General features: G+C 46.6%; 1 protein-coding gene across 1 annotated transcript in view; it reads left to right on the top strand.

The window, feature by feature from the left end:
- The window catches only part of ADCY2 (adenylate cyclase 2), a gene marked incomplete at both ends in the record, with an annotated part of 1451075 nt that overhangs the window by 492137 nt on the left and 944562 nt on the right, over nucleotides 1-14376 (top strand). The window contains one exon of the mRNA XM_082258935.1: nucleotides 10628-10786. Within this exon, the coding sequence (XP_082115061.1) occupies nucleotides 10628-10786 (159 nt within the window). The remainder of the gene's footprint in view (nucleotides 1-10627; nucleotides 10787-14376) is intronic.

Raw genomic sequence — 14376 nt, 5'->3', positions numbered from 1 at the left:
ATAAAACACAAAATAAATCCTGGCCGCTGTGGGCGTCTACCTTCTCACAGCTGGAACCTACCTAAGAAGTCTTCCCAACCTACTGTTGGGCCGACACTGCTTATCCTACAGCAGACACTCAAATGTCCATTTGTTTTCTTTTCACATATAAACATTGTCCATTGAACATGTCCCTTTGTTTTCTTTCACACAGAAACACTTCGTCTTCTCACCTTTGAGACATCTTCACTCGTTTTTACCCTCCTGAGCGCACACCGCTTCAGGAGGTCTTCCCCATGCTCACTCAGCTTTCAGGGGGCACACAGGACTGTCCTCTACCCACATGGCGTCAGGATGCAGCAGTTTGTCTGCCTTCCTCTCCCAGCCCACACGGCGACAGGAGGCAGCAATGCATAGACTTTCTTTGGACAAATTATAGAGGCCTTAATTTCCTCATTCTGAACAGCTGAAGGCCTTTCAACTTCTTTACACCTTCCTGCTGCCTTTGGCAGCCGACACCCTATAATAATTAGTGAACTTTTCAAAGCAGGTGGGAATGTGTCTCCTCTCAGTGACTACATTCCCAGATTTACCTGACTTCCTGTCACAATATATATATACAGTGGGTACGGAAAGTATTCAGACCCCCTTAAATTTTTCACTCTTTGTTATATTGCAGCCATTTGCTAAAATCATTTAAGTTCATTCTTCTTCCTCATGAATGTACACACAGGATTATAGCTTTGTCTCTAGAATATATCCCCTTCCTTATGCATGCTAATATTCTGCCAGCTTTGGCAGCTGCAGCTTGACATTGCATGCTATTACTTAGTCTATCTTCTACTAGAACCCCCAAATCCTTCTCCATCCTGGATTTCCCCCGGAGGTTCCCCCCCTAGAGCATAATTTGCATTTGTTTTTTGCCCCCAAGCGCAATGCCTTACATTTCTCTACATTAAATCGTATTTGCCACCTAGTTGCCCACTCTGTTATTTTGTTCAGGTCACTCTGTAAGATTTGTATATCATGATTAGGGTTGAGCGAACACGGACTGTATTATTCGTGTTCTTACCGAATAATTGGATTTTTTTACCCGAACACGGACACGGACACTTTACTGTATATTCGGGTAAAAATCCGTGTTCGGTCGTTTTATTTCCGGGTTTTGCATGCTTTGGCGCGCTTTTCATGGCGGGCTTTCAACAGCCAATCAACAAGCGTTTAACTGGTGTGCCTTAAGCCATCCCAGCCATGCCTACAAATGTATCAGTAGCTGTGATTGGCCGTCTGAAGCATGTGACCAAGTCTTTATAAGTTCGAGGCAGCGCCGCTACGGCGTCATTCTGCTGCTTAGATCAAGGAGAGAGCACACATCAACGTGCTGGCTGCTTATTAGGGACAGACAGGAAAAAAAAAAATTTGTGTCCGGATAGAATGGAGGGACAGGTCGGAGTGTGTTAGGCAGGGCGAGTTGTAGGCATTTTAGGGAGAGAGTCTGCTGATTTTTAGGGAAAGTGTGTTCTACAAACTACAATCGACATTGCTGTGTGGGGTGGGGTTTGCAGTCACCCGATCTACGATCTCTCATCAATCCTGTTAGGGATAGAGTCTGCTGATTTTTAGGGAAGGTGTGTTCTACAAACTACAATCGATATTGCTGTGTGGGGTGGGGTCTGCACTCAGTCCCGATCTACGATCTTATCAATCCTGTTAGGGATAGAGTCTGCTGATTTTTAGGGAAAGTGTGTTCTACAAACTACAATCGACATTGCTGTGTGGGGTGGGGTCTGCACTCAGTCCCGATCTACGATCTTATAAATCCTGTTAGGGATAGAGTCTGCTGATTTTTAGGGAAAGTGTGTTCTACAAACTACAATCGGTATTGCTGTGTGGGGTGGGGTGCAGTCCCGACCTACGATCTTATAAATCCTGTTAGGAATAGAGTCTGCTGATTTTTAGGGAAAGTGTGTTCTACAAACTACAATCGATATTGATGTGTGGTGTGGGATAGGAGATAGGCAGGTGTCAGTGATCCACATCCATTTTGCTGTGTGTGGGGTGCAGTGAACACAATCTTTTTGGGGTGCAGTGAACACAATCTTTGTGGGGTACAGTGAACACAATCTTTGTGGGGTGCAGTGAACACAATCTTTGTGGGGTGCAGTGAACACAATCTTTTTGGGGTGCAGTGAACGAAATCCTTTTGGGGTGCAGTGAACACAATCTTTGTGGGGTGCAGTGAACACAATCTTTTTGGGGTGCAGTGAACACAATCTTTGTGGGGTACAGTGAACACAATCTTTGTGGGGTGCAGTAAACACAATCTTTGTGGGGTGCAGTGAACACAATCCTTTTGGGGTGCAGTGAACACAATCTTTGTGGGGTGCAGTGAACACAATCTTTTTGGGGTGCAGTGAACACAAGCTTTTTGGGGTGCAGTGAACACAATCTCATACTTCTGAAGATTTGAGGGTGCTGCCTGTTCCATACTCCCCCTACTCCTCATCCATCCTTTTAGGGGTACAAACAATAGTAATTGGGGCCTAGTGTGGTTGTGTACGTGTGAGATACATACACTTTTTTGGATCATATTTTCTATTCCGCTATTTAATCAAAAACCTTTGGGGATCAGTTAAATTGGGGGATAGTCTGTGTTGGTACGTGTGAGATCCACCTTTCCAAGTTTTTGGGGTTCATCTCATACTTCTGAAGATTTGAGGGTGCTGCCTGTTCCATACTCCCCCTACTCCTCATCCATCCTTTCAGGGGTAAAAACAATAGTAATTGGGGCCTAGTGTGGTTGTGTACGTGTGAGATACATACACTTTTTTGGATCATATTTTCTATTTCGCTATTTAATCAAAAACCTTTGGGGATCAGTTAAATTGGGGGATAGTCTGTGTTGGTACGTGTGAGATCCACCTTTCCAAGTTTTTGGGGTTCATCTCATACTTCTGAAGATTTGAGGGTGCTGCCTGTTCCATACTCCTCATCCATCCTTTTAGGGGTACAAACAATAGTAATTGGGGCCTAGTGTGGTTGTGTACGTGTGAGATACATACACTTTTTTTGATCATATTTTCTATTCCGCTATTTAATCAAAAACCTTTGGGGATCAGTTAAATTGGGGGATAGTCTGTGTTGATACGTGTGAGAGAGATCCACCTTTCCAAGTTTTTGGGGTTCATCTCATACTTCTGAAGATTTGAGGGTGCTGCCTGTTCCATACTCCCCCTACTCCTCATCCAGCCTTTTAGGGGTACAAACAATAGTAATTGGGGCCTAGTGTGGTTGTGTACGTGTGAGATACATACACTTTTTTGGATCATATTTTCTATTCCGCTATTTAATCAAAAACCTTTGGGGATCAGTTAAATTGGGGGATAGTCTGTGTTGGTACGTGTGAGATCCACCTTTCCAAGTTTTTGGGGTTCATCTCATACTTCTGAAGATTTGAGGGTGCTGCCTGTTCCATACCCCCCTACTCCTCATCCAGCCTTTTAGGGGTACAAACAATAGTAATTGGGGCCTAGTGTGGTTGTGTACGTGTGATATACATACACTTTTTTTGATCATATTTTCTATTCCGCTATTTAATCAAAAACCTATGGGGATCAGTTAAATTGGGGGATAGTCTGTGTTGGTACGAGTGGGAGAGATCCACATTTCCAAGTTTTTGGGGTTCATCTCATACTTCTGAAGATTTGAGGGTGCTGCCTGTTCCATACTCCCCCCTACTCCTCATCCAGCCTTTTAGGGGTACAAACAATAGTATTTGGGGCCTAGTGTGGTTGTGTACGTGTGATATACATACACTTTTTTTGATCATATTTTCTATTCCGCTATTTAATCAAAAACCTTTGGGGATCATTTAAATTGGGGGATAGTCTGTGTTGGTACGTGTGAGATCCACCTTTCCAAGTTTTTGGGGTTCATCTCATACTTCTGAAGATTTGAGGGTGCTGCCTGTTCCATACTCCCCCCTACTCCTCATCCATCCTTTTAGGGGTACAAACAATAGTAATTGGGGCCTAGTGTGGTTGTGTACGTGTGAGATACATACACTTTTTTGGATCATATTTTCTATTCCGCTATTTAATTAAAAACCTTTGGGGATCAGTTAAATTGGGGGATAGTCTGTGTTGGTACGTGTGAGATCCACCTTTCCAAGTTTTTGGGGTTCATCTCATACTTCTGAAGATTTGAGGGTGCTGCCTGTTCCATACTCCTCCTACTCCTCATCCTGCCTTTTAGGGGTACAAACAATAGTAATTGGGGCCTAGTGTGGTTGTGTACGTGTGATATACATACACTTTTTTTTGGATCATATTTTCTATTTCGCTATTTAATCAAAACCTTTGGGTATAAACAATTAAATTGCGTGATAGTCTGTGTCGGTACGTGTGAGATACACCTTTCCAATTTTTGGGGCGCATCTCATACTGCCGAGGATTTGAGGGTGCTTCAGTCTGCCTCCTGCCTGTTCCGAACTCCTCCTACTCCTCATCCTGCCTTTAGGGTAGAAAAAATTGTAATCGGGGCCTAGTTGGTGTTTGTACGTGTGAGATACACCATTTTGTAAAATTTGTCCTATTCCGCTATTCAATATACACCCTCTTTGAGTGTAAAAAATTAAATTGCGGGATAGTCTGTACCGGTACATGTGAGATACACCTTTTTAAATTGGTTTGGCGCATCTCCTTCTACCGCCGAGGATTGCAGGGCGCTTCAGTTTGCCTCCTGTTCCCAACTCCTCCTACTCCTCTTCCTCATCCTGCCTTTAGGGTACAAAAAATTGTAATGGGGGCCTAGTTGGTGTTTGTACGTGTGAGATACACCGTTTTGTAAAATTTGTCCTATTCCGCTATTCAATATACACCCTGTTTGAGTGTAAAAAATTAAATTGCGGGATAGTCTGTACCGGTACATGTGAGATACACCTTTTTAAATTGGTATGGCGCATCTCCTTCAACCCTGAGGATTGCAGGGCGCTTCAGTTTGCCTCCTGTTCCCAACTCCTCCTACTCCTCTTCCTCATCCTGCCTTTAGGGTACAAAAAATTGTAATCGGGGCCTAGTTGGTGTTTGTACGTGTGAGATACACCGTTTTGTAAAATTTGTCCTATTCCGCTATTCAATATACACCCTGTTTGAGTGTAAAAAATTAAATTACGGCATAGTCTGTATCGGTACGTGTGAGATACACCTTTTAAATTTGTTTGGCGCATCTCCTTCCACCGCCAAGGATTGCAGGGCGCTTCAGTTTGCCTCCTGTTCCCAACTCCTCCTACTCCTCTTCCTCATCCTCCCTTTAGGGTACAAAAAATTTGAATCCGGGCCTAGTCTGTGTTTGTACGTGTGAGATACACCATTTTTTTATCCTTTTTCCTATTCCGCTATTCAATATACACCCTTTTGGGGTAAAAAACATGAAATTGCGGCATAGTTTGCATATTTGACTGTGAGATACACCCGTGCGATACTGTTGTTGTTTTGTTACGCTATTCAATAAACACCTTTCTAGGGCAAGATCATAAATTACAGAAATATGAGGAGACCGTCAAATAGGGGCCGTGGCCTGGGTCGTGGTGCTGCTGGTAGAGCTCCTGTTGCAAGGAGAGGACGTGGTCGATCTGTGCCAGTTACACCCACAAGTGAAACACCTTCCACAAGTGTGAGTAGGCGACAGAACCTGCATCAGTATTTGGTAGGGCATCATGCGCCTCTAGACGTGATGAGGCCTGAAGAAGTACAGGCGATAGTAGATTGGGTTGCTGACAGTGCCTCCGGTTCCTTCACATTGTCTCCCACCCAGTCTACTGCAGAAAGGTCAGAGTTGGCACCTGCAGCCAATGTCCAACCGTCTTTCACCACACCCCCTTGGAAATCAGGCAAGCAGTCTGAGCCCCAACCCATACAGCAGTCTCTTCTTCTTTTTGAGGACTCTGTCAGCAGGGTTTCCCAGGGCCATCCACCTAGCCCTGCCCCAGAAGTTGAAGAGATTGAGTGCAGCGATGCCCAACCACTTATTTCTCAAGATGAGTACATGCAAGGACCATCGCAGCACGTCTCCGATGATGACGAAACGCAGGTGCCAACTGCTGTGGCGTTCAGCATTGTGGAGACCGACAAGGAGGGCAGGGGTGAAGACTGGGTGGAAGATGATGTGGAGGACGATGAGGTCCTCGACCCCACATGGAATGAAGGTCATGCAGGTGACCTGAGTAGTTTGGAGGAAGAGGCGGTGGTCGCACAGAGCCACCAGCACAGCAGAAGAGGGAGCAGGGTGCAGAAGCGGAGCGGCCGTGCCCTAGACACTACGCCCGCTACTGCCCAACGCAGCAAGGGAAGGAGCGCACCAAAGTCAGCTCAAAGGAGTTCTCTAGCGTGGAAGTTCTTTAGAAAATGTGCTGATGACAGGACACGAGTGGTTTGCACCCTGTGCAATCAGAGCCTGAAGCGAGGCATAAACCTTCTTAACCTGAGCACCACCTGCATGATCAGGCATCTAAGTGCAAAGCACGAGCTGCAGTGGAGTAGACACCTTCAAAACCAAGAAAGGTCTCTGGCTCATCCTGCTTCCTCTTCTGCTGCAGTCTCGGCCGCTCCAGCCACATCTGTAGTGATACCGGCACCTGCCACCCCGCAAACAGAGGATCTGTCAGCAACACCACCACCTGGGTCACCAACCATCTCCACAATGTCCCGTGGAAGCGTTCAGCTTTCCATCTCCCAAACACTTGAGAGGAAGAGGAAGTACCCCCCTACCCACCCGCGATCCCTGGCCCTGAATGCCAGTATTTCAAAATTCTTGGCCTTTGAAATGCTGTCATTCTGTCTGGTGGAGACGCACAGTTTTAAAAACCTTATGTCGGTGGCTGTCCCACAGTACGTCGTGCCCAGCCGCCACTACTTTTCCAGGCAAGCCATCCCTTCCCTGCACAACCAAGTGGGGGAAAAAATCAGGTGTGCACTGCGCAACGCCATCTGTGCCAAGGTCCACCTAACTACCGATACGTGGACCAGTAAGCACGGTCAGGGGCGTTATATCTCCCTAATGGCACACTGGGTAAATGCAGTGGCGGATGGGCCTGAGGCGGATAGCAATTTGGCGCATGTCCTTCCACCACCGAGGATTGCAGGGCGCTTCAGTTTGCCTCCTGTTCCTAACTCCTCCTACTCTGCTTCCTCATCCTCTACCGCCTCCTCATGCAGACAGCGTAACACCTTCACCACCAACTTCAGCACGGCCAGGGGTAAACGACAGCAGGCAGTTTTACAACTTGCCTGTTTGGGGGACAAACCACACACCGCGCAGGAGTTGTGGAGGAGCATGGAACAGCAGACAAATGAGTGGTTGCTGCCAGCGAGCCTCAAGCCCGGCCTGGTGGTGTGCGATAACGGGCAAAATCTCATAGCAGCTCTGGGCCTAGCCGGTTTGACGCACATCCCTTGCCTGGCGCATGTGCTGAATTTGGTGGTGCAGAGGTTCCTTAAAAACTACCCCGATATGTCAGAGCTGCTGCAGAAAGTGCGGGCCGTCCGTGCGCACTTTCGGCGTTCTCACCCTGCTGCTGTGCGAGCAGCAGCAGGCCATAGTGGAGTCTCAGCTGCAGCACGCACGCGTGAGTTGCTCTGCGGAACAGCACCACTTCACCACCAATAACTGGGCCTCCATGCGAGACCTGTGTGCCTTGTTGCGCTGTTTTGAGTACTCCACCAACATGGCCAGTGCCGATGACGCCGTTCTCAGCTTAACTATCCCACTTCTATGCCTCCTTGAAAAAACAATTCGGGCGATGATGGAAGAGGATGTGGCACAGGATGAGGAGGAGGAGGAGGAGGAGGATGAGGAGGTAACATTTCCAAGGCTTTCAGGGCAGTCATTCGCAAGGGGCTCCGAGGGTGGTTTCCTGCACACACAAACGCCAGGGACACAATTGTCCAGCAGGGGCACAGCTCTGGAGGATGAGGAGGATGAGGAGGAGGAGCTGGAGGAGGAGATGGAACCATGTTCACAGCAGGGTGGCACTCAGGCCAGCTCATGGCCATCACTGGTGCGTGGCTGGGGGGATACAGAGGACACGGACGATACACCTCCCACAGAGGACAGCCTTTCATTGCCACTGGGCAGCCTGGCACACATGAGCGATTACATGCTGCAGTGTCTCCACAACGACCGCCGAGTTGCCCACATTCTAACTTGTGCTGATTACTGGGTGGCCACGCTGCTGGATCCCCATTACAAGGACAACGTACCGTCCTTAATTCACTAACTGGGGTGGGATCGCAAGATGCGCGAGTACAAGCGCACGCTGGTAGACGCCATGCTGCTGGCATTCCCACCTGACAGCGGGGCCACAGTGGAAGCACAAGGCAGAGGAGGAGGAGGAGGAGGAAGAGGTCGCCAACGCAACCAGGGCACCACCAGCACCTCAGAAGGCAGGGTTAGCATGGCCGAAATGTGGAAAAGCTTTGTCAGCACCCCACAACAAACCGCAGCACCAGCAGCTCAGATGGAACGTCTTAGCAGGAGGCAGCATTTTACCAACATGGTGGAGCAGTATGTGTGCACACGCCTAGATGTACTGAATGAGGGGTCTGCCCCCTTCAACTTCTGGGTCTCCAAGTTGGGCACATGGCCTGAGCTTGCCCTTTACGCCTTGGAGGTGCTGGCGTGCCCTGCAGCCAGTGTATTATCTGAACGGGTATTTAGCACGGCTGGGGGCGTTATCACAGACAAGCGCAGCCGCCTGTCCAGAGACAATGTGGACAAGCTCACGTTCATTAAAATGAACCAGGCATGGATCCCACGGGACTTTTCCGTACCTTTCCGTGCAGAATGGCGATGGATACCGACCTTACCCACCCATTGTTCCATTTTTGCTCTTTCTCACTCTTTTGGGGTGTACCCTCATTTAAAATTTGTGAAAAGAAGCAGTGTTGGCTACCTCGTCCTCCTCCTCAGGGCCAGATTAACGTAGGGGCTATTGGAGCTGCAGCTCCAGGCCCCTACCTTTTTATATAGGCCCCGGGTTGGCCATATTCACTGTTACCGCTCTTCTGTCACTTGTAAACACAGAAGTCTGGCTTCTATGCTCGCTTCCCTAGGCAGCTCCCTCAGAACCTCCCCACACAGCATGAAGGCTGGACAAGGAGGGACAGTTGCTGATGCATGGATGTGTTTATGGGCTTCAGAGACAGCATCCCATGTTGAATTAGGCATGCATGGCTGCACCCTTCCTCCTCTGGGTGCATGCCAAGGCACGGCCCTTAAGGCCCTTCAAAATCCTCAGCACCAAGCCCATGATGCTCTTAATCCGGCCCTGGTCCTCCTTCACCGCCGCTTCCACCTACACCGCCCATAGGTGTGCGCAGCCTATTGCATTAGGGTGTGCACCCCAAAGTTGAAATACACATGCATGTGTTTGCCTACATGTACATGGCCCCGATACATTACTCTCCCTGCTGGCAAAGAGAAATAGAGCAGAGCAGGTCCGAGGGAGATCTTTCCCATCTCCTCACTGGCAAACAGAGCGATAATACTAATGTGCCCTAGGTGATTAGGGTGTGCCCAGGCACACCCGGCACACCCTGTGCGCACGCCTATGACACCGCCACATCCACCACCACCTCAACCTCCCTCCTACTCCATATGGGCCTCGTCCTTCAGAGATGAAGAACATTGTTTTATTTTTCTGTTTTTTTTTTTGTTGTTTTAAGTTATTTCCCTATCCACATTTGTTTGCAGAGCACTTGCCATGCTCTTAATTAAGTTTTGCTGCCATTTGCAGCGCTCTAGCCCTTTCCTTTGGTGTTTTAGAGCCATTTTAGTGCCTGAAAGTTCGGGTCCCCATTGACTTCAATGGGGTTCGGTGTCCGGGAAAAGTTCGGCAAAAGTCCGGGACACGGACCCGGACTTTTTTTTAAAGTTCGGCCGAACCCGCCGAACACGGACATCCAGGTGTCCGCTCAACCCTAATCATGATGAGAAGTTATTGCCCTGCATATTTTTGTGTCATCTGCGAGATTGAGCTACTGATTCCATCCTCTATGTTATTGATAAATAAATTGAACAAAATTGGTCCCAGGACTAAGCCTTGGGGGACCCCACTTATCAATCCAGACCAGTCTGAATATGTTATTTATGACCACCCACCACCCGAGCCGAGCTGTAACTCTGTGTGTCTATTCAGACACGTAGCTGTGGTTTGACCCCGCCCCCTCTCTCTCCTGATTGGCTATCTGACCTTGTTGGACAGCAGTGGGAGCCAATGGCACCACGGCTGTGTCTCAGCCAATCTGGAAGGAGAGTTCCAGATGGCCGAGGGACTCATGGAAATCGCTAGATAGAGATGGGGCTCATGTAAGTATAGGGGGTGCTGGGGAGGCTGTTACACACAGAAGGCTTTTTTATCCTAATGCATATGCATTAGGATAAAAAAAACCTTCCGACTTTACAACTCCTTTAACCCATAGTAATCCAGCACATTTAGAAAGTGAATTCTTGAAGTTTAGGTTTAAAGTCCATAAAGTTTCCTGTTAATCAAGTAGTGTATGTGCACTTTAAACCTGTAATATGCAAATAGCTTTTACAAAAAGCAATAACAAATTTTCACATTCATTATAACATTGTATTTTTTTTCCAGGAAAGTAAGGGATGCAACTGGAGTTGACATCAATATGCGAGTTGGGGTTCATTCTGGAAATGTTCTGTGTGGTGTTATTGGTTTACAAAAATGGCAGTATGATGTGTGGTCACATGATGTTACGTTAGCAAACCATATGGAAGCTGGAGGTATTCCTGGGTAGGTATTTTTTTTTAATTAAATAAGGAATTTGTATTTTGTAATAATGATTTTGATGGTTTATTTGTTATCTGTACTTTAAGTAATGACTTTATTAAAGGCGAGCAAGTTGATCCACCATTATTGACTTGGTTTGTTTGAGAATCTTTATTAACTTTTGACAGTCCATATGAAATTGTGCAATATGAGGAGTCTAACAGCCCCCCTATGCAATCTTAAATTAGCAGGGGATTGGGCCATTTCACTCTAGGTGAATGTTTGAGTACATTGTATGACCTGTAGTGGTGCATTTTGTGCCATTTCTATTGCCATAACCATTTGTTTTTCTTTGGGTATCCTAATTATCCAAGATCCGAAGAAGGGACCATTAATATATTTTATTTTCATAGGTATCTATATATTTACTTATAGGAGTGTTGCTATGATTGGTAAAGATCTGTGGCACCCTGAGACACACTGAGAAAAGATGTTTTCTGGCTCACAATGCATAATATGACAAAATATGGGCGTGGCCAAATTACATCAGTGGGGTTTGCTTAAAAGCAGATTGGTTAAATAGAATCTCAGCTTACTTGCTGTATACACTACACACATGCCACGGTCCTTGTATGCACAAAATATTCTTTAATTACAGTGCCACAAGCAAGAGTGTAACAGGTTAGCATAAACCTTACCACAAAGGATAACATTTAAAAGTAGGAAACTTCGACATATGCTTTTCTCTACATAGAATTTAGACATTCAGCTTACACTACCTTTAAAGAAGAGTTTTGTTAAGTCTGTTGATGACAACTTGGCAACTAACAACTGTAGTGACAATGAAAACTTTGTTCAGGTGTATGTAATGTGCATATAATTTGTTCTGTGTAACAGACAAATAGTATATACTGTTAAGAGGTCAGGAATAACATATGGGATAGCGCATAGAGTACAGCACAAGTGCACAAAGTGTGTCAGGGGCGTAGCTACAGGGGTTGCAAGGGTTGCAATTGCAATCGGGCCCCATGCTCCAGCGGGCCTGTGCAGCTCCCCTGTACACCTGGATATGAGGATGAAGAGAAATCACTGTCCTCCTTTTTCCTCCTGTAGCTGCAAGAGGAAAATGAAAGAGATTGGTTCCTCTGTATGCTTCCCCTGCCACTCCTCCTATCCAGTTCACTTGTGTTCTGCTGTCTCTGGGCCCCTGTGTGCTCCCCTGGTCCCCCCCCCACCACTGTGCTGACCCCCCCCCCCCCCCCACTGTGCTTCCTTCCCTGTCCTGCCGGCTGGTGCAGGGGATGTGTCACAATAGAGAACCAGGAAGGGGTAGGTAAATATGTAATTTACCAGCTCCTTTCTTTTCTGAATGGACAGAGTTGTAGTCAGTGACATTGTAAAAAAATAAAATGATAAAAAAATAATGCAATTAAAGTACCAAAAAATAAAAAACTATTGACACCAGTGGGTGAACTTCCAGAATTGCAAAGGTCACACTTGCAACTTGGCCCTGGCATTCCACCACCGTGGGGAGGCCCCAAGATGGCAGAAAGGGGGCCCACTGCAGAACTTGTGAAAGGGTCCCGTTGTGGGACCATAATAAAGGGCCCCCGAAATGAGAGTAAAGGGCCCCAGGATCAGTGGGAAGAGCCCCAGGCTTGAAGGGAAGGGCCCGGGCCAGGGGCCGGGGGGGTCCCTTCATGGTTTCTTGCAACGGGGCCCTGAAGGTTCTAGTTACGCCTCTGGAGTGTGTAATCTACTGTAAAACACATAGTATACAGTGCAGCAGTCAGGACTATAAAATACAACATCGCTTATACTGTGAAGCGGTCAGAGTAGGACTCTGTACTGTACAACATAGTGTATAGCAGGGAAGGCAAACCTTTTCAAGCCCGAGTGCCCAAACTTCAGCACAAAACCAACTTATTTTTTTCATAGTGCCAACACTGCAATTAAACTACAGCCATTAAGTTGATGATCGCACACTACAAAATTGATTGCAGTCAATTCAACACTTACCCGGCTCCGGCATGCAGTGTTAGTGTGCCTGGCAGCAGTTTCTCCTTTTGTTGGTGCCTTTGATCACCCTCCTCAATCTTGATCGTGTATTCTCATTACCGTCATCTCTGGCTGTTTCAACTCCAGGGGCTGTTGTGACTTGGGCTCTCTCTCTCTCCCAAACTACATCAGCCTTCGCTCACTCTTGTCTCCACACTCCTCTCACGCTTCTCCCTCAGCCCTTTTTTTTCCCGGGCTCCAGGCTGTCCCTCTTTTTTTCTCAGGGCATCTTGGGGCTGTAGTTTTTCTTTAATTGATTAAAATGGAGCCATAGTCTTCCGGGACTACATGTTTCATGGTGGACTTGTCCTGGTTCCTCATTGCAGCCAATAGGAGGCAGAAAGAATCAGAATGGGCCGCGATCCCTGTAAGCGCCGCTCTATCCTAGTCCTGCGCTGCTTGAAATAAGAAGGGGGGCAAGCGGGGGAAATACACTGGCAGCCCATGCTCCCTTCTCCTCTTGTCACAGCGCGGGCAGTGGTGGCGGCTCTTGCGTTCCCACAGAGAGGGCTCTGCATGCCAGCTGTGGCACACATGCCATGGGTTTGCCATCACTGGTGTATAGAATAAAGCAATCAGAACTATGTAGTACATATAGAACAGCAGTTAGGACCATGTAATGTACAACATATTATACTGAATGCAGCAGTCAGAACTATATATTGTATAGAGAACAGCAGTCAAGACTAGTGGATAGTGGTAGCAGTAAGTGTTCCCCCTAAATGCAGCAGCTGAATGGTAAGTTGGTAATCATTTAAAGTGCCCAGTGTCCCCTTTGAAGTGTCTGCCGAATACCCCAACCTCCTTTTGATTTGGATCTTCTATGAAAATTGAAGGTCCTTTTAGTTAACAGCACTTTTAACCCTCAAATGCATTTAACTACTTGAAAACCGGACTCTCTCACCCCATTACAGGTCAGGCCACCCATCAGTTTTCAGCACTGTCACATTTTGAATTACAATTACTCATTTATGCAACATTGTACACAAATTAATTTTATATAATTGTTTTGAGACCTATAACGCTTTAATTTGGTTGTATTTCTAACAACTGGGTTTTTCATTTTTTTGCTATACAGTATTATACAGTATAATACAAAGACCAACATTTTTGAGATGATTCCATAGAGAATCTTAAGTCATTTCCTCTTGCATTAAATGCTTTTAGAAAATAAGGGGAAAGAAAAGATGCAAAACACTTATAGTATCTGAGGATTGGGTTCCCCAATTGGGTTTGTTTCAGGGCCAGTAGGAATTAATCTGTGGAGATAGGGTAAGGATGAGTTTGCTAAGTACTGAGTGATCTGTTCCTCTTTGGACAGACAGGAGTAGTATTGGGGGAAGACAGGTTTTATAAAGCTGAGTAATACTCTTGAAAAATGTCAGCAATGGTAAGGGGGTCATGGACCTTGGTGCACATTTCGAGGATAGAGCCGTGTGCAAATTGAATCAGCATGGCCCAGGCGAGTAACCTACCACATTAATCCCCATGTTTATAGAAGGCACACCTGCATTTAACCTGCATAGCTTTGGTCCTATGCAAACATAGGGACTTGA

Source organism: Pelophylax lessonae (genome assembly GCF_965119305.1).
Source record: "Pelophylax lessonae genome assembly, chromosome: 5".
Classification (NCBI taxonomy): Eukaryota; Metazoa; Chordata; class Amphibia; order Anura; family Ranidae; genus Pelophylax; species Pelophylax lessonae.
This window is presented reverse-complemented; position numbering and strand designations above follow the sequence as displayed.